The 21100-nt window shown below is 38.2% G+C and overlaps 1 protein-coding gene and 1 long non-coding RNA gene across 6 annotated transcripts; one reads left to right on the top strand and one right to left on the bottom strand.

Annotated features, from left to right (window-relative positions):
* Window positions 1-9422: 9422 nt before the first annotated feature.
* Window positions 9423-20578, bottom strand: LOC105837941. 5 transcript variants are annotated; one of them, XM_028192684.2, is made up of 7 exons: window positions 18666-20578; window positions 17960-18245; window positions 17239-17363; window positions 16784-17011; window positions 11013-11148; window positions 10116-10245; window positions 9423-9643 (listed from the first exon to the last, which is right to left on the bottom strand). In XM_028192684.2, the coding sequence occupies exons 2-7, from the start codon at window positions 18227-18229 to the stop codon at window positions 9558-9560; spliced, it is 975 nt and encodes a 324-aa protein (XP_028048485.1). In that variant the 5' UTR covers window positions 18230-18245; window positions 18666-20578; the 3' UTR covers window positions 9423-9557. The 5 variants fall into 5 exon arrangements, with proteins under 5 accessions (XP_028048485.1, XP_012538594.1, XP_028048484.1 ...); XM_012683140.3 differs by lacking the exon at window positions 18666-20578 and adding an exon at window positions 18467-18657 and having other exon boundaries at window positions 17960-18276; XM_028192683.2 differs by lacking the exon at window positions 18666-20578 and adding an exon at window positions 18467-18657.
* LOC118645649 lies at window positions 11094-13784 on the top strand. Its single transcript, XR_004963337.1, has 2 exons — window positions 11094-11176; window positions 12150-13784. It is a non-coding gene; the product is annotated as an uncharacterized LOC118645649 (long non-coding RNA).
* Window positions 20579-21100: the final 522 nt, after the last annotated feature.

Below are 21100 nucleotides of genomic sequence, written 5' to 3'. Positions count from 1 at the left end.
AAGGTGGCGCACAGTTTTTGCGACTTTGGGTGCGACTAATGGTGTTTTTAAATAAAAGTGAAAGTGCTTTATGCGCGGAGAGAATGATTTTGTCAGTATGAACGAATCTAAAGTTTTGAAAAATTTAGTAGAATACAGATCTGAAAATAATTTTGTTAGGCCATCAAAATAACTAGGACGTCCAAGCTGGTTTCTAAAATGTCAAAACTTTTTGCAACATTGCTTATTATGCTTGAATGTCCTTCGCAATTATTTTAATGGTCTAACAAAATTATTTTCAGATCTGTATCCAGCTAAATTGTTATATACTTTAGGAAAATCGCAATTTTATGTGTGCATGTAACAGTAATGTACAAAGAGAAACAAATATTCAAGATAACATAAAAAAAACATTTGTAATATATTTGGAGGGAATTCTAGGTCAATTTTGTCCCGCGACAGATGGTTCACTAAATTTAAACGACAGATAATTTCAATCTCAAAGACAAAATACATTCTGGAAAATCTTATAATGGCGATGGCGACATGTGCAATTTAGTGGATACAAATCCGAAACGAATGTCAACAAAAGAAGTTGCTGAAGTAAGTTGACAGATCGACCGCCTTTCGGCATTTAAAAATAAAGTTGGTTTCAATAGCTATTGAAAACCTATCAAAAGTTTTGACTTTTGCAGTCAATACAAAACTAAATAAATCACTTAGCAAATAGAAACGTTCTAAATTTAATAATCCTTTTTCAAACAAAAATATGTGCTCTACACAATAGGATTTTCTTACAACAAGGTTTTCTTACACAATAAAAACAGCATTGATCGATGCGTTAAAAGAAAAGGGATTCGTAAAACTTTGAGATTGCACGAATACATAATATAGTTACTCACGAAACTGAATTAAAAATAGTTTGAAAATTTTATAGGATACTTTACAAGGAGTATAAAATGAAAAGTAGTCATACAAAAACTGATGTTTACAATTTGTATATTATTAATAAACAATACATTTGTAAAATTACAAACTTCTAAACAATTATTCTTGTAATTTATAAAATGCTTTCATTGATCGGGTTGCAGTAAAATGTGCATATAATATCATAATTAATAAGACAAGATGTACAATGTTATTTTATTTTATCTCATAAACTTTTTATACATTTTTATAATACACGTAAATCGCTTAACATATATTTTTTCTCTCTATATACAATATAAGATAATTTATATAATTTTCCCTCCATATATAAAGTTCTATTTATATAATTTTCTCCCTTAACGTGTATGGAAGAAGGAAAAAATAATTTTTCTTTTTAATTACGGGAGATGTGGATCTCAACATTCGAAAAGGATATGGAAAGAGGGACAAATGATGTACAAAAAAAAATGCTACCCTGTTAAAAGGCGAAATATGGGGGAACTGTGTGCAAGTCACACTGCGCGATGCAAACGCGGCGTTGGAATTACACGGCCGGTGCATTCGTTTTGTGTGTGTGTATGTGTGTCTCGGACTGTTTGCTAAGTAGTTGCCAAGGAGTACAGAGCGTTTCGGAATACAAGGAGACTTATACCTGTCCGCCCGTTCGATCGCGCGGGAGCGCGTCGGATGCAGCCGCGGTGCAGCACGCCGCGATGCGCCGGCCGGCTTGTGTCGATTCTACGAGAGGCGTCCATTTACAATTCAATTCATCCGCAATTACAATACAAGTGACTCACCCGCCCGCTCGTCCAGCCCTCCCCCTTCCTTGCGTCGGTAGGTTTCCGATTTTACGCGCGGCGTAAAATCTCCGGAAAGAAAACTTTCTCGGGACTTCGGGATCCTGCGGAAAAGGTCCGGTGTGTTTCGCCGAGATTAATCGAAAGTAAGTCAACATGTAGGGGCCACGATTTTTTTTTTTTGACCCGCGTGTAAAAAGATTTAACGAGTTTCAAACGTGTTTGCAGTTTAATATCAACTGTGGAACGTTACCGCGGGTGAATTTTTATCCAAATGCTAATTTAAGTTTAGCATAATTTTTGTTATTAAAACTTCACATTTGACAAGGTTTTTTTTACGTTAAAATGGTATTGCGATAATTTGCTTATTCTGAACATCTTGTTGCAACCTATCGATATATTTCTGTATATCGACAAAGTAGATTAAAAAAGTGTGAAGAAAATTCTTACGTGGACGAAATGCGAATGGTATTCCAGTGTTAATATTTACAACTATGAACATTAAAAAATATAATTTACATGGAAGAAATAATTTCGCTGAAATTAAAACAGATTTTTTAAGAATTACGTAGAACCATCAAAAAAGTTATATTAAAGGCTGACTGAGATGTCGATCGCGTTTAAACGTCTCACGCAATTATTTTGACGAAATACAACATAATAAAATTTACTCTTCTTTACCCAGTCGAATACTTTTAGATGCCGCAGTAAAATTACCCCCTCCGTGTGCGCATACGCGTCTTTTAATGCATTTTCAAGCCACGGCGGATCTCTTGATAGCCGATAGAGTAATATTAGCCGGATTATTAATGATCGACGTCGCCAGATTGAGAAAAATGACGAGAGCGCGATCGAGGGGGCCGGAGGAGGAGATTCGCGCGCGTGTACACCAGCCGCATCCACCGTGAGGGAGAAAGAGAGACGGGGGAGGATGAGGAAGCGACATCGATCGCCGCGATCGAGTATTCGTCGTGCGCTTTCGCGGCCTGATAAAATTTCGCGCTGCGGCCGATTCGCGCGCGTATTGCGCGGCTGGTATCTCGATTTCGAGATTTAGATAAGCCCGAGCGATAGACTGTAACGTGGAAACGCGTAACGCAACGTATAACGTCGGCGGAGAGAGGAATATTTCCCGGAGACGAAATCTATCCGTCCGCGACAAAGTGAAATCGATATCGGCGTCATCGCGGTTACACGTATATCCGCCGAGAGAGAGAGAGAGAGAGTCGAAACGGAAAGAAACGACGGCGGATTAAAGCGCGCGAGAGCGGATACACTCGCCCCGCGCGCGCGTGATTAAAGCGCGCCGCGGATTATGCCCGGCGCGCGGGAAAATAAATATTCAAAGGGGAACGCCTGTAATATTCATATATCGCGTAATGTTCCCGGCGAGTTTTACACACACGCGCGCGCGCGCATACATTTTATTTATTTATTTCTTTTCAATTCGTTTCGCGCATCTTCTTTTCCTTCCCCGTTCGATTATCCCCGTTGACGCGCGCTAATGCGTAACGAATCCTGTGCGAATCAGTTTCTCGGTCCTTTAAATTTGTACAAACCGACCTCGTCGGTTTCTGCGATGCGACGCTTCGTAAATTACACTCTGTAATTCTTGAAATGTTATGTGGCCGAGTTCTCCTGTCGTGCGTTAAAAAATTTTCCGCAACGGTTTGGAAACACGAATCATTCCCGATAATTTCTTTCGCGCGAATTGGGCGAATGATAATGGGGGCCTCGTTAATGCCAGAATTTTACGGTCCTGAGGGGGTAGTTTCTACGGCGCCGGGAGTGGGGAGTCCCGCCGCCGCCGCCGCCGCCGCCGTTGCCGAGGACGAGTAGAGGGGCTCGAGGGGTGAGAGCTGCGATGTAACGTCGATATCGCGCTCTATACGAGGCGTCGCGACGCCACGAGGGTGGGCGCTCGCGCGGGGGGTCGGGGCCGCGCGGGGCGAGTTCCACATGGGTAAAATAATCGATAGCGGCGACCGATATGTATGTGTACCTGTATATAACGCGCGGCCCGCGCGCACATGCACACGCGCGACCAGCCAACCCTCTTCCGCACGTTCAGGCCCGGTCCCCGCGCCCGTGCGTGTACGTGTGCGTGCGCGCGCGCGCGCGCGCGCGTTCTCCCTTGTCCGTATGTGCGTGCGGATGCGCAAGCGCGTGTCGCACGAATTCACGCGCGTGAGATCGATGGGCAAAGGGCGCACGGCGTTGTACGCGAGGGGGCTTCGACGACGACATCGACTTTCCCCGCGCAAATCGTTCGCGCCGTCCTATTTTGTTGTTGTTGTTGTTGTTGTTAACCGCGAGACCCGAACCGTGGGATTTAAATCCGGTTTTTCGATCGCGGAAACGCGCCGCGCGACGGCGCGGTTTAAACGGATCGATTCCGCCGAGAAACGTCTGTCCTCTCGTCGCGTAGTTACTATCCTTTCCCCGTCCTCTCCCTTTCCCCCCCCCCCTCCCCACCGTCCCGCGACCACTTATTTCTTTTTAATGCCGGAAAGAATACCGTTCCGCGGTGTGCCGACGCGCGTACACGGACGAGCGCGCCCACTTACGAAAATGGAGACATCAAAACGGTCGAAACGTTGTAAGGGGCGTAAATTCGACCCCGGGGTCTAAATATAGCCGTTTCCACATCGCGAAATCTCTGTTCATAAATAATAGCGTGCTCCTTTTAATGTTGCGACCCACTTTTCCATTTTACGATATTCTCGCAATTTCCTTGAAATACCTGAAATAAATCGCGCGTTCCGCGAAAGGGAGCTGCATGCGCATTCTTTGAACAAGAAGGAAAAAAAAACAAAATTAAATGACCCGGGATTGACAGGTTTCAATTGGTGATGAAAGCTACGCTAAAAATTTAGAGGGAGGCGGTCAATACAGACGGGTTAGATTTTCTGAAAAGACAACCCCTAATTTCTCGAGAACTAAACGTTGCACTTTATCAACGTTGAAGCCGGATATGCTTAAGTAGAAGAAATAAAAGTCTGCGATTGGTTCATGGCTGTTTTCTGTATAAAATTTACTAAAAACAAATTCTTGAAAAGCAAAATTTTCACGACTTTTTTCTTGCAAATTACATAGCTCAAACAATACTGAGTATATTATTGATAACATTAGATCATGTTACATGTTTGTAACGTCCTATATGTAAAATTGTTTTCATTTATATTTTCCTCTTTCTTATTTCTCTTATAAAGCTTTGAACTGACACATCTCAATATAAGACAGCCTATAAGATAATAAAAATCTTGTAGAATAGAATAAAAGTATTAGAAAATCAATCCACTAAGTTAGTAATCTAATCTAATTTTTATATATCATGTTCCCGCATTACTTGCAGTTACATGTTTGCGCAACAATATAACATATTTATACAAATTGATGGAAAATGTTTTGCGTCAAAGTGAAAAGCGCTTTTAAAGATTCTCCTATACATTAACTATTCAACAAATAAATATTTTCAAATTAATGACACTCATGTTAGAAAAAGAGAAAAAGTAAGAATACACTGAACACTGCACTGTAAACAAATTTATGACATATAAAATTACTTTTACTTGTATACTGCAAAATTATAGACACGAGAAAATTTACAACTGTTATAGTTGGTCTCAAAATTACCCACTATTATAGTTGTAAATTTACAAAATTTTTTTACAGTGTGCATGCTATGTCAATTTTGGCGCTTATCTTGTCAGACGTTGATTTTTGTTGGCCTTGCGAAAAAATTATTGCAAAATTTGAAACGACCTTATAAAGAATGCTACATTATCTGATAAAGAACACTTTCTAGCTTGCATTTATGTTTTCAAGTTTGATTTTCAATTTCCAAAAGATACAATCCGAGAACATAGTGGCACGTCGCAATTGGCGAAATTTAAATACGAATTTGCGTGCGGGATTCGCGTGCGAGAGTCGGGGCCGGGAAAAGTCGCCGCCGGAATTTTTGCGAATCCTCCGGCACGACTTCGAGTTTTGCAAAAACCTCCTCCGCCGAAACGGCGGCCGATCGGGCAATTGCGCGGCGGACGGTTACGTGAAATTCGATCCGCGCAAAAAGATCCTCCGGCTCCGAGGCCGGAATGATTTTTGCGAATTAACGAGGTCCCGATGTATCGGCTTTTCCGCTCGCCGTTGCCGCGGAATGCAATTAAATCGAAAGGGAGCCCGCGGCCTTCCAACCTTCCCCCCCCTTCCCCCCCGATATATCGCGATAATACGCGGACGACTCTCGTACAGGTGCCTCCCGAAACTCTCGTTTCCCCGCCCAAACTCGCGATTTTAACGCGAATTTCACGCGATGCCGCAATAAAACGAATGACATCCCTCCCGCGCTCGACGACGTGTAACTCGTTTTTCCGTCTTCCTCTCGGGGGAGGGTTTTTTTCTTCTACCTTTTTTTTTTTTTCACACCAATGTTAACCCGCCGAACGCGCGGAACGCGCAGATGACGCATCCTCATGCACGTTTCCCTCGTAGTCGCCGAGCCGTACACTTTCTTTTATGGTAATCGATATCTATAATTATTTCATCACTCGCGCTTTGTGCATAGTATTACGCTCGCATTATGGGACTCTACAGACACTTGGCTGGACGACGACGGAGAGACGACGGTGATTGCCAACAACGAAAGTGGCCTGCGTAGTTAAAATATGTCCCTCTGTTACCTCATTGAAATAAAATATCCGTCGGTGTAATATCGCGCGCGGCGCCGTGTAACTAAATAAAGAGGGGAGGAAAAATTAGTACAGCGAAACGGATCGACATTCCTGATTATAGAAATATCGAAATACACGTTGCTTCTCGTATTTCACCTCGTTACACGTCTCGTTTGAGGGAAAGCTATTACGGTAATGCGATCGTACAATTATAACAATTTCGTCGCCGATGTATTACGGATGAATAAAATATTAAAATGACGAATAAATTGTAAAATTCGAGATGCGAGATTTGGGAAGTTTTACATCACGCGTATAGCGCAAACTTTCGCGTACTCGCGTGTAAATACCCGTGGCTATACGTGCGTTCCGCGGATCTCTCTAGTTGATATTATTACTTATTGGTGATTTGCTACAAACATTTATCAGATCATAGACGTCAGATCGGACATGAAAGTGGAGATATGCTATTCCGTGTAATTAACACAAACGACATACAGGCGTACTCATTGGCGTAACTGGAGCAGAGCGTGTATATATACATGTAATACATGTAATACATGGGCGTCGATACATCAGAGAGACGTCAAAGTCCTTCTCCCTTCTCCTCTCCCTCCAGCTCTCTCTCTCTCTCTCTCTCTTTCTCTGTAATTTTCAGGGCTCTTAATAATAACTTTTGAGTTACATAAATATAAATAGTTTCGTCAGAATGAAAGGAACAAATACGATAGTTTTTTTGAGAGATTATACGTTTTGAGTGATTAAAGAAAATTTTATCTGACCTATTATCCTTCAATTTATTCCATCAAAAATTGGGTCTTGTATTTATTTGGTAAAATTGATGTGTATCTTACAAATTATATTTTTTTCTACTAGTGTATACGTGGCACAATAGTTCATTAAATGTAATAATTTATTCGTGTGATTAAATCCAAACGAGCAGGTCAGAAAGGATAAAAAGGATATAAAGATTATATATTGTAAGGTAATTAAGGAGAAGACTCTTTCATTTGTACATTTTTATTTTTCTCCTTCACACATGGCAGCGTGATCATCGGATAAGCATAATTTGAATTACACAATTAAATGTAATGAATCTTCTTTGTGCAAATACGAATTTACGTTCCAGAGAGAAGCGTACGTCGTCTCCTTCGCAGTTTCCTTCTCGTAGTAACATTTATGTGACTCTATTAAACTGTAATAGCTAATTATTATTATTAATAAAATCGTCTAGCTAATCGTCCGCGTTAATTTTTCACGCTCGTCTACGTTCTAATTGCATTTAATTTCATTTAATCATCTGGTACTATTTTTAATAACACTTATTTCCAACACGAAAATACATTAAAGTGTATTTTCGTGAATATACTATTTTCTAGCCAATTTATGAAGATCAAATATATCATATTTTTACATTCGTCTAAATTGATGAAGATAATTTATTAATTAATAGGGATTAATTTCAATTAAAAATAGTATGACTCATTTTTTTATTACACTGTGTAACTTAATAAGTTTCCAACAAGAAATAGACATTCAACAAACTCAATATATACACTTAATTAACATTTAAATCAACATCATTAGTAAAAACAAGTGCTAATGTTTCTTTATCAATATTGCTGTAAACTTTTCTACTGTTCCTAAGTATTTTGCCATTCAAACACCAAAGAAGGACTATAAGAACTTTATCTGTGTAAAAGTTTCTTTCGGGGCAATTGTCCTGCAAGTTCTTGGTCTGAAGAAACAGTTGATCGGTTTCTCTCTTTTTCTTTCTCTCTCTCTCTCTCTCTCTCTCTCCTTCTCTTTCACTCTTCCTCTCCATCTCTCTCGTTCTCATTTTTCTCTCCCTCTCTCTTTCTCTTTCCTTTTAATAACACTAGTCAGTGGCCAACATATGATCGCATATATATGAACCGAGTCACGTTTATGGCACCGACAGGGTAGTCAAACGGGGAATCCCCTTCGAATTCCCCTTCTCCTCCCTGCTCCACCAGTAATGGAGGCAGCCCCCACGGTAGGAGGCTCACCTGCCGCCAGGTGCGACTCCCGGCTTGCTCGCCATCTGCATGAGGGGCCCGTGCCGTGCGCGGGGGCCGTTTCCTCTTTACTTTCCTCGTGCGAGCGCGTGATTAACACACGCACACACGTTACATTACGGAGAACCGTAAAACTTAGCACGCGACTACGTTCGTGGACATACGTCACGGGGGACGAGCTAACCGTAGCGGTGGCTAACCGAGCGTAGGGTTACCTCGGTCAAGCCGAATTCTCTTTCGCCTGAGCCGAATAAAAAATACAAGTGATAGAACATAATAATGAAATATGAGTGAAGTGAATAATAATTGAAAGACTGATGTAACTTCAAATGCGCGATTTTAAAAAGGGATTAAGTTTTCTTTTCAAAGAAAGCGGTGACATAGATTGCGAAAATAGAAAACGTTTTTTTTAAACAATTCGATTTATTCTAAAATATTTAAATATTTTTTATAAATACAATTGCAGCAAAGATAAACTAAAATGGGATAATTGTTCATGGAGTATAAGTGAAATTGTCAAGCTTTTATTAGCAGTTCTTTTTATAATAATAAAATACTGAATATGCTTCTTTCTTTCTACACGCTTTTCATAATACAATACATTTCGTTAGAAATGCATAATAATGAAATATATTGTATTATGAAAAGCGTGTAGAAAGAAAGAAGCATGTTCAATATTTTATTATTATTATAAAAAGAACTGCTAATAAAAGCTTGACAATTTCACTTATACTCCATGAACAATTATGCCATTTTAGTTAAGCCAACAGTAAAGAACTTTTCTGTTCAGTTTAATGCGCTCTACCTGCTTGTAAATGTTGACGGAAAGTTTACACTACACCTTGTATATGTAAGGTTTTATTCATTTTATTTTTAAACAATTTTGCAGATTTTAAATAATGAATTAGAATATCAAGATAAAATAAATTAACCACGCATAACATTGCGAAATTATTACGTCTTCTTTTAACTGTGAAATATTCTGGGAATAATGATTAAGTGTATTTGTTTTATTTTTATCACCACATTTTATTATTCTGTACATAGGAACTTATTTTTAATAAATTCTTTGTCAAATGTTTTTATCATATAATAAATTAATCTGTCATATAATTAAATTAACTTTCGAGCTACTTGCTTCAATCGTATTCGGCTCCGATGGTAATGCTCATATCTTCGGAAATGATTTTCGTCTGGTGGTACCATCGATTCGTGTCCAAGACGACTGCAATTGGAAATTACAATCTATTAGAACGATAATCTATTAGAACTGAAACGAAAACGCATATGTGTCACAAAAGTACTTTAAAAAGTAAATTTTTCTAAGGGTCGAAAAGGTTAAAATGCTTCTTCTAAAGTGTTCTTATTTATTAAAAAAAAAATAAAATAAAATATGTGTGTATATATATGAGTGTACACACACACACACACACGCGCGCGCGCGCGCGCACATATATATATTTAAAACACTTAAAAATATATATTTAAAACACTTAAAAATTATCCAAGGATATAAATGAAGTATTTACATGTTTTGCATTTTAGCGTTAAAATGTGATCGAGCAATTCTCAATTCGGGACAACATTGAATGTAATTGTCGATCAGAAGGAACCACATTTAGCAGTAAACGAGAAAAGCAATTAATTTTGCAATTAATTCGATCATTGTTTATTGGCGTGTATTGAATGGCTCTCACTTATCTCTCCGGTATGCACAATCACTTCCAGCCTCTTGCATGTGTAGTGACACTCCCTCGGCGGATCTAAAATCCACAATTTTTCACCCTTTATCTGCGCCTGCCAGGAGGGATAGTCCACATCGTCCACCTTGAAAAATTTCACATTCTCGAAATAGACGATTAATGATAGTCGTTTGTATAGTTAAACATGCATAAGCGCACGTTAAAAGTTAAATATATTTGTATGTAAATATAAATATAATTAAGAAATATATTTAAAGTATAAAAAGCCAAAGAGAAATTAAATTAATATGCAAATATCCAGAATTGGAAAGGTGTTTATGCATAAAATATAAATAGTCTACATTATGTGTATATAATGTAAATTATTTTACGTCCCACCTATTTAAACAATAATTGATGGATTATCGAAAATTCAGATTTTAAAATAATAAATAGTTTATTTAATTTTTTAGTTTTTAATATTAAATATGTATTTTTATTGTATCAATGTTAAAATCAGATATATTGACAATATCTTATAACTTAATTACTTTTTTCTGTATTGTGTTATCCAATTTATAATTTACATTGCTTGTTTACATGAAAAAAATTGTTGAAAAATAAATAAACAATACGTAAATAATTCATGTAAACATAATCTCTAAATTTGATATAATTCTGCAAATATGTGATTAAACAAAATATAATTTAATAATTATTTTATGTATATTTATAAAAAATTATAACAATTAATGATGAATTTTTATTGAAAAGTATATTGTGTAAAATATAAATTAAATTTAAAATTAAGATTAAATTAAATTATCGTGTGCATGTCAATAAATAATTTTACAAATCGTTTTCTACTGAAAAATGTGATGATTGTTTATTAATAAAATAGAATAAGCCTACATGCATTGGTGCGCCATAGCCATTGCTTCCCATGAAAATCCAATCCGTTTTCTTGCTTTCGGCAGTGGCGGGAAGAAAATACGGTCTCTGATAATGCTGCCTCAATGTAACACCAATTTTTTCGTCGCAATTGCTCCTGAGAGGACAATAAAGCAATGAGAAAGGTAAAAAAAAAGATAAAATTAACTTAATATATTATTGTTTTTATTCTTTGATAGTTTTATTATTTTTCGGAAACGGGAAATTTGCCCAACAGCCTCATTGCGATTTTTTATTGACAGTTTTTCAATCGACATGACGTTGAAAATGTGATTTTCTTTGCAACCCTATTAGCGAAAGCATATCCGAACATTGATGATTCGAGGAAGATGTCAGAAATCATGTGACAATATTCATAGGCAAGCAACACTTAACTCACGACAAAACATGTGACTTTTCAGAATTCAGCGTTAAAATTTTTCCCTTTTACTTTTGGTAAAAAAAATAGATACATAATTTACTAAATAATTAATAATTCGAAAAACTCTTAATGCAGTAATTTTTTTCTATTCTTTTTTGTAGTTTAATAGCAGATAACAGATGAAAGATGATTAATTTAATTTTTTAAGCGAATTGTTCAGAAAATATCTAAGTGAACAGTAAGAACATCGAGTACAACATTATGAATTGCAACGACTTTTTCTATGTCACTAAGCTAAATGCTGTTTTCTAAGTGCTATGTTTGTTTTTTAATAAATTTTTTTTTATTTAATATCATATTAATCGTTCTGGACAAGATAATGGTAGCGATAGAGAACCGATCATTGATAAAATACTTTTCACTTTTGTCATTAATAAAAACCGAGAGAAGGAATAATAAAAAGTGAAGAGATGTGTGGCTTTAATAATTTTCCAACAATTTCCTCTTCGCTTAATAATACATTAATCGAGCGGGGTATCCAACACAAAGTAATAGTATCGTGAAAATTGTCATTGACAAAGCGCTCCTTGCTTCATTATTTATCACACTTAAGGAAGAGGCGAATAAATTTAATAACACAATCAATCGATACAAAGAGAGTGAATCAGAGACGAGTTAATAATACAAAATAGAATCGACATTGGAGTGAAGTAATCCACTTTCCGTTCTCCTTTCAGTTGCAACAATCGAGTGGTAACAAAGGAGACCGACGGTTCATTTTGGATTCATCATCGAATAATCTAAATATATTAATGTAAAGGGAAGTTGTGCACATTTGGTATAAATCGATTGACTCTTTCTCAAAAATATCGTTTCCGCGCGCCCGTTCCGCAGATTAACACGAATTACACGTTGATACCGGCAACGTGGGTGCGCGCTCGTGTTTTGTTTTGATTCGCCGCTTCGTTACGCGCGTCTCCCTCCGCGGCTACGTTCAGGGCAGTCGGAGCGGGCAACGCGCGCGCGTTTCTCTCTCTCTCTCTTTCCTTCTCTCTTGATCACCTTCACGCGTCGAAGTCGCGCGTGTGGTCGTGCGTGCAAACGTACGAATCGGGAATTTAGTAGCGAGCGGCCAGTTAATTGCGTGTGCGTGTCAATTACCATACATCGCCGCGATCGATGGCTCCATCAATATAGACATGTACGTATACATATCCGCGAATGACGTGCTTTCACCGCTTAGCTCCGCAGCTCGCCGCCCGTTTCGGAATTGTCCGGATTCTGGCTCACCCCTCTCACCCTCGATCGATTTGTTTATTAATTGAACGCGAATCTCTCGGCGCGATATCTTCCGGTCGAGGATTTCTCGCTTTTCGCGACGGTTGCGGCGGCATCGATGTGAAGTTGTCGTCGGATGATCAAAAAGTCCCTACTGTCGGTTCTTTTAATTGCCACCGCGTGTCCGAGAGTGTGTCTCGTGTCTGTTGTTGATTTATTCGGACAAAAAGTGCGCGCACGTTGTGAGGATTATAAACGTATTAGGAGTGAAGTTAGCTTCGAAGGTCCCCGTGAGATTCGTCCGATGGAAAACTCCGGCATTGAAGGTAAGTAGATTCTTGTAAAAGTTACTCGCCTTCCGAGCGTCTCAAATTGCGTTTTTGAGAAAATAAATGTCTGCAGCCTGTCGAATTTGATATCGCAATTATCGTGCCGGTCCGATAAGATTTTTTTATTTGCGTTTGTTTAGTATATACTCTATTTATAATGAATATATACTTCAATATATATTTTACACGTAAAATGCACATTAAAATATTAACATCAAAGCGCAAGACTGTAAGAATTCTAGCTTAAGATCTGAATTGCAAATCGTAAAGTGGACTTAACGATGCGAGCGATTATCTCGGTTATCGATATCCTCTCGTGATCTATTCCAGTAAACATTAGGTGATGCGTCCCGACAGTTTCGTCAAGTGAACTCCATGCGACCGTAGTTTCACTTCGTACAATGGAATTTCCATGGATCACTTTCAGGCGAGTTAGTCAATACTCTCTCAGTAATTGTAATTAATACTCTCTCGGTAATTACTCGGCAGCGATTGCGCCTGCGATCGCATCTCCATGGATTTGCCACGATCATTGATCGTGCTTGATCTCTCGATCAAAGGCGAAATGAAAGCATAATTACCGCTTCTAATTAATGTTATGATTTGCATGTTAAGAATTACTTGAATTACGATACTAAACCGATTTCAGACGCTCTATAATTAATTTGTATCGGATTTCAAAATAACATTTTTCACTCCTGAAATAGCGCAAGAAAAAAACGAGACAAAAATTTTGACCGAATTTTTAAGCAATCTTCAAAGTGATGCAACTTTGGGAAAAATCATCCAAATTACATGTACTTTTTTTTAAATTAAAGGACAAAGACTCTACTTTGAGAATCCCGAGGCGAAAGTTTGATAAGTGTGAACCTTTTGTATTACATGCAAACCAAACATGTTTTTTTTAATTGAAAAAAGTAAAAATTTGTTATTATTTTTCACAAGTTTCTCGTTAAAATCTTGCTAATATCAATCCAGATTCTTAAAGTTCATTCTTTTCTAAAGAATTAAAAAAAACATGTCGATACGATGTTTTTTTGATTGCACACGAGTTTGAAATTTGTATTGCATTGCATTGTAGGGTATTTTAGCGAATAAATAGAATCTTTGCCCTTTAATTAAAAAAAAAGTGCACGTAATTTGGATAATTTTTCGCGAAGTTGCATCACTTGATTGCAAAAAAATTCGGTCAAAATTTTTGTCTCTTTTTTTTTTGCACCAGTGTATATTTATTATATTTATTTATTCGCGTGTCAATTTTACGTGCCGCGAAATGTGAAAAATATTTCAGGAATCAGAAGCTACGTCTGTTGCATAAAATATTAAACGTAATATTTTAAAATACCCGATAGGTAAGGTCATACAGAATTCTGTCCCGATATATCTGTGATACGAATTATAGATTATCTAAACTTCAGTCGCTGAATATCGCGCGAAATTGCGGTGCGTAATATCGGCAACGCCGAGAATGAGAAGAAGTATCGGGCGGTCGTCAGGCGTCGCATTGTTACGTAATGCAGCGAGTCGGCGGATTTTTCGACGTGATATCGAGGGACGTTGACACCCGGGCTAAAATGTCTAATTAAAAATTCACTGGGGCTGCGGGAGAGCGCCGCGCCGGTAAAGATAATAGACGCGGACATTATCATCAACGTTAATTAGCCGTGAATTTATTTTATATTTTATTATACCTTGTTAATTAAATTCGTCGAAATGTCGAACTAGAGAAACGTCGAATTCCTCCCGGCGTGTGTTTAATACGCGATTGTTTAGAGCGTGCGTCGCGCGAACGTGAACGCTGGGTAGAGGTGTCGTCGCGCGTTAATTAAGTGCGTGTCGGTCGGTCCGAAAAAAATAAAAAATAAAATAAAAAAACACGGCAATCGCGCCGCGCGATCGGCGAGTGGATTCATTTATTACGAGCTTTCGTACATGAGTTGTTTGTTTAATTTGCCCGCGATGATTCGACGCGCCGCGCGCGATTATAATTGGTGCGCATCGCCCGCTCGCTTTGGCATTCGCCTCGCGTTTGCTCCTTCCCCCTCTCGGGTGAATCGAACAACAGGGAAATGACAATTACGAATTGCCCGAGTGACACGTTATTTATCCATCGTCCGCGCGCACGGCGATTTTAAATTGATATTCTATATTTTTCGATAATTATGCTCAGGGGACGCACCGCGCGAGGAGGAACGCGACGATCGACGAGCGAAACTCGTGTTTTACATTCAGATTTATCTCGCTCTCGCGATTGTTTCAATGTTTTCGTTGCGAGCGCGACGATTTTCCGATGATGTAATTAATTATTATAAAATTGCTTAAAAATTGCGCGTATTTATTTATATCGGTTGGATAAGGAGCTCAAAAATTGGTTATTAATTTTTATTGCCGATTTGAAAAATTTTTTATCGAACTTATCGCTCGTAGTACTTTCCACTTTTGTCGTTTCTAATCAATCGTTTCCATCAAATTTTAAGAAAATTTTATTAACCTATCGATTTTGTTATGTGTGTCGAAAAGTCATTTTGTCGCACTTATCGCATTAAGCTTCATCTTCGAGAATGAATCGGAAATGGAAATCAAATAAGGTTTAATATTATTTCAAAATTATTCTGATTTTAGATTAAAAATGAAAGACGTACGCAAAGAATTTTCTTTTAGAATTTATCCTCAAAATCACGGTAGTTGGTAGGGCAACATTCTGTGATTTTCTCTGATTTATTAAATTTATTATAATAATATAATACCCTTTTTTTTCTAAAAAGTGCATGTTATATCGATAATTGCAAATCTCTAAGTTATTGTTGCCTCTTTTCCGCGATGTTGATTGATTCTCTCGCTGCGCTGTGTTGCGAGAATAACTGTCATTGCGATTGAATTTTGACAGCTGTCAAACTTGTATAGATGGTTATTGTTATAATATATTTTTTAAAAGTAAAAAATAAAAAATAAAATACCGCGCGCGAAGCGCGCGTCTGTGGTGTCTAGTAATATAAAATATTACATTTTTTTATCATTATGTATTTTATTATTATGTATTTATAATTTTTACCTCGCAGCTTAGAATTGCTTTTTGTTTTACAGTCTTACATTTTAAATTAATTCATTTTTTTTACTTTTATTTTTTTATTTTATTTATGTAGCACTTTTTTACAGAAAATTCTAAACTCTAATTATATCAAATAGAATTTCCAGTTAATTTACTTTAAAAACTAATTACAACTCAATTCATACTTTCATATTCCACATGTGCGATTCTCATAGCAAATTAAATATCTAAAAATTATCCTAATTGATCTAACAAAAATAAACTTAAATCAGAAATCGATAAAAATAAAAATACAATAAAGCAGAAATAGAGAAAAGAAAGAAATAAAAACAAAATAAGCAAGATAACAAATAAATTAAAATTTTGTAACTTTATCCAGCCTTTTTCAATCATATTGCAACCACCTTTGGTTGCTCTTATTTTTTTTTGTTGTATCTTTTTTTATTATTTATAAATTTTTTCTTAAAAAATATTAAAATTATTAATAAAATTCTTCCCTCTCTCAATACTGTTGTCTCACGACTATCATAATTTTGTAGGTAAATTAAAAACAATCTTTGCATACAGTTGTCTATTTCTCAAAAAATTATCTAAAAGGGATAAAAGATTTGACGATCGAAAATTTCGGGAATATTGCAAAGAAAAAGATTGCGGGATCTCAACGATCTTTCTTTGCATGTGTCTAAAAGTAAAATACGACTATAATATTACCTACCATCCAACATACCACGGCGTCGTGCCCTTCTCCATCATCGCTCGATTGGCGCTCATGTTGAAGACGTCCTGCAAACTCCGAAATTCCGTCTTGTACGGGAAGAACTGGCAATTCGCTTGCTCGCCTCCGTCATAGAGCGTTTTGAAGAACGCGAAGGAGAACACCTCAGATGCCGTCCAGTTCGCCATCGCGTCGCTAATCACCACCGGCTTCCCTGAATACGCGTAGCTAATTACAAGCAAAGTACAATTGTGGAGAGATACATATATTGAATTACAAGTGAGAAATTCTTTGGTGGTGATAAATAAATTCTTAAAAGGATTAATTAACGTTTTTCTACATGGTATAGAACAAAGTTTTTCCTACATTGTTGCTATCGAGCGATATTTTGAAAATGCAAGAATGCCGCGCGCACAAATTACTGGGTTAACGATATGCACGTCGCGTTTTAGTACCGTTGCTCGAAGATCGTCGGATCGACGGCGATGAGCTTGTCAACCTGTTGAATATCCTGGCAGATCGAACAGTCTTGCGGCGGTCGGAAAAGTTTTTGCACAAACGAGGGCGTCGTTATCCAGCACTGGAAAACAATGAATCGCAGTTATCCGATCCGCTCGAGCCCGATAACTCGTAACGAAGCGCAATTATTAATTTCTTACACGATTCGGCTGAGGTATAATCTGAATATTTATAGCGAATATTTCTAAGTGCGGATCGTCGAAGTATCGTAGGACGCTCGAATTATTCGCTAGAGCGCCAGAACTTTTTTTGCAACACGCCGTTCATCACGCTTGAACGATCCTTACAGTTATTTCGACGATCCAATAGAATTATTTTCAGACCTCTAATACATACATAGCTAAATTTTCAGATACTTCAGCCGTCCTTTATCCGCCGCGAAAATTAAGTTCTCGTTAAATTTTGATCGAAAATGTATTCTTGTAAAATGTAATCGTGATTTTAATCGACCAATTTGACATTTCGTCTCAAGTCAATTTGAATTTATCTGGACAAGTAAAAATAATCCGCGGTTTTTGTACGTCTCGCGACGTCTAATCGAGCGATTTAATATAGAATCGCCGTAGAAGACAGATATGCACATTAGTACGTACCGTAATAGAAGTAATTAAATTCGTAAATTAATTCGGGCACAACGTAAAGAATTTGTCCTCTCACCTTGCTGTATCGATACGCCTGCACGTAGGTCCACGAGGACTGCAGCGCGATCCACGTGACGATCAGCAAGAGGAGCCACAGGTGCCACGCGCGTACCTTTATCGGTTTCGCGGGTCTCAGCCGCGAACGGGCGCGTAGCAGCCGCCAGATTTTAGCCGGAAGCATCAGCCCGTCTACCTTTCCCAATATTGCACTCAGCTCCTTCCGCGCGAGGTCCACGGACTTCTTCGAGCAGTCCGCCGCGGTCGCGTTACCATTCGTATTCGTCATGACGGTAATTCGACGACTTCGTTAATTTAAAAAAAAAAAAAGATGATCTGCGAATGTTTTTTTACGAAAATTTTCCAAATTTTCAACTTCAATTGACTTAACGAACTTATATATTGAATTGTATAATGTAAGATCTGATTAATTTGCAATTGATTATTTTTGGAATATAATGATTAATTTTAATTTTTCTTCTTTTAACAATTGCAAATTAATCAGATCTTATGTTGATTTTTTAACTTTTAACGAGTGAATTACAGTTCGCTTCGGAAAAAGAGTTGAAATGAAGATGAACGAGCCGCGCGCGAGACTCGTTACAAAACGGAATCTCTCTCTCTCTCTTTTTTTTTTAACGCAGTCGCAACGATTGCTATTATTGTGTATTCCGACGGCACTAGTAGTCCTGATGGCCAGCGTAAAACTGGGACGCGGTCCTTACCTGGTGCTCCAAGCGAGCCAAGCTCCCCTCTCGTATTCGTCTCTCGTATGGGGGTGGAACGGCGGCAACGGGTTCACGGGAGTGTGAAACGGAAATCAGCGCCCACCGACATACGGGCCACCGATTGGTTTCAATCGAATTGGTTTGGAGCGATAGAAAATAGATTACTTCGCGAGTGTTTAACCCACTTCTCTTTGTCTTTTCCCCCCCCTCATTCGATTTTCCACCCGCGGAAATTCCCGGAAAATTTTTTCCTCCAAGAGATTCTTGGACGCGCGATTCCTTTCAACGCTGAATAAACTCGGAAAATTCGCGAAATAAAGATTTACCGTTGTGTATATATTTTTTTTATTTTATCTGCACAGAGAAAATAAAAATTTAATTCGGAGGAGTATGAAGCGATTATTAAAAACAACGGCTTAACGGTACAATAATTTGAATTATAATCGAGGGGAGAAGAAAAAGAGAAAGAGATCGAGCTTATAAAGAATCGTTCAAACTGGAATCGATTAATTAATATCGCTATCGTACCGCATGAGAACGCGCGCGCGCGCGCGCGAAATTTATACGAAAGGTATTAAAAAAAAAAAAATAGAGAAGGAAGATTAAGTCCGGGGGAATTATGGGGCAAATTTTCCGCTTTTCCGTTTCATGGGGAAACGCGACGTGGGCGGCGCCTCTTATCTCGGGTTGCAGCTGGCCCCCGTTCATCGAAGTGTATAGACTTCGCCGACTTAAAATACGATTGACCTACTTCACATTATTTCTTATACCTTGCAACAACTCCCTGAGAACGACGCGGAATCTTCCCTCCCGTCGGGAAGAAATCGCACGGCGGGAATGTGCACGCCCGCTTCGGGGAAACATTTATTTAGAGAAATACTTGTCTTGCTTGGGACAAAAGAAACACAACTTTCGTCCGACCGCATACTTTCCAGGTGAACAAGAATTGCCGTAAGTACGGAAAAAGGGCGGGGTGGGGGAATGGGAAAGGAAGCCGGACAAGTTAATACAAACTAGAAAATTCGACGAAAGAAATAAGACTTTGAGAATAAAAAAAAAAAAGATTAAAAAAGTCAATAGTGTTTAAATATATATTAGTGAAATATTACTTGATTTGCGCGAATGTTCCGCACCACAGTTCTCCTCAGTGCAATTAAAATACAAAGATCAATTAAGTTTGTTCTTATTGGCTTCTTTCTTATTTTATCTAGAAAATAATATTCAAGTTTGAGAAAATAATCGATTACAATTTTATCAATTTGCGCTTGTGCGACCGTACATTTTATTGCGATATTTTAATCTGGTAACGAACGAATTTTTTTTTTTGTTTCGTCAATTCACGCTCCCGAAGTTTTCGCGGAAACATCTCGCGGATTCGACTGTTAGTCCCCCCGGTTCGCACTTCGCTGAAACTTTCCTTCGAAATTCGTTTTTCCGCGCGTGGAAACGGCACTTGCGAAACAATTTCGATGCGATTGGAAACGGCGCGGGCGGGACTCGCTCGGGCGAACGAGATTACGCGCGCGAGAAACGGATTTTACAATTGCAAATTGTCAATCCGCACGGCAATCCGCGTCTTAATTAACAATTAGCCCCGCGCGCCTGACCAGTGGTGGGTTTCGTTCCGTGTGAGTTCGCCTTTTATGGAATAAAATCGCGCGCATCTGCCCTTACGTCCTTTCCCACCCTCTTTTTTCCTTCGCCGCGCGTCTCTTTTCAGATGCAAAAAGCGCGCGAATCGCGCGCGAATCTCGTTATCGGCGGCGATTCGAGGCGTACTCTTCAGACAGAGGCGCAAAATAAAATCGCGCAATCGAAGGGACGAAAGTCAAAAATGCGATTACGCGCCGTACGGACGCCTAAATCCCTTAAACTGCGCACGTTCTCTCCCTTCGGCTTCTGATTCGATGAAAATATATGTATTTCCGCAACGAGCCTTAATTATTTAAATACACAAGTCTTTGGCAAGATTTCTTTTTATTTTTGCCGGGCGGAAAGCTCGTCTGAAAAAAAAAAGCTGGAAACGTTTTTCATTTGTTCGCACTCATCGTTGGTTAAAATTAAAACCGGCATTTTTTTTTTTTAATTGGATGTACAGAATATAAGGAATAGAATATTAAAATGTATTAGGAAAATCTCACGGAATTTCACAAGTTTTGCCTGACATATTTTGTTTCTGAAAATCGCGTGATTTCGAAATATTTTATTGTTGAGTTTAAAATAAATCACTTGTATATTCTTTCTTTCGTTTAATGATGAATGACGTCGGAGAGAAGGGGTTTCGAAGAGGATTAAAGGAGGGTTTAAGAAAAAAGAGACGTACGCGCACGTGTCAGCGCAATTTAATTCTTTAATTGTTGTCAGTCGGATTCGAAATACACTAGTCGATCTTTATTATAATTATTATTGTATATACGTGGTACTCTTTCGAG

This window comes from Monomorium pharaonis, chromosome 5 (assembly GCF_013373865.1).
Source record: "Monomorium pharaonis isolate MP-MQ-018 chromosome 5, ASM1337386v2, whole genome shotgun sequence".
Lineage (NCBI taxonomy): Eukaryota > Metazoa > Arthropoda > Insecta > Hymenoptera > Formicidae > Monomorium > Monomorium pharaonis.
The sequence above is the reverse complement of the archived record's forward strand: the minus strand, read 5'-3'. Positions and strand labels throughout refer to the sequence as shown.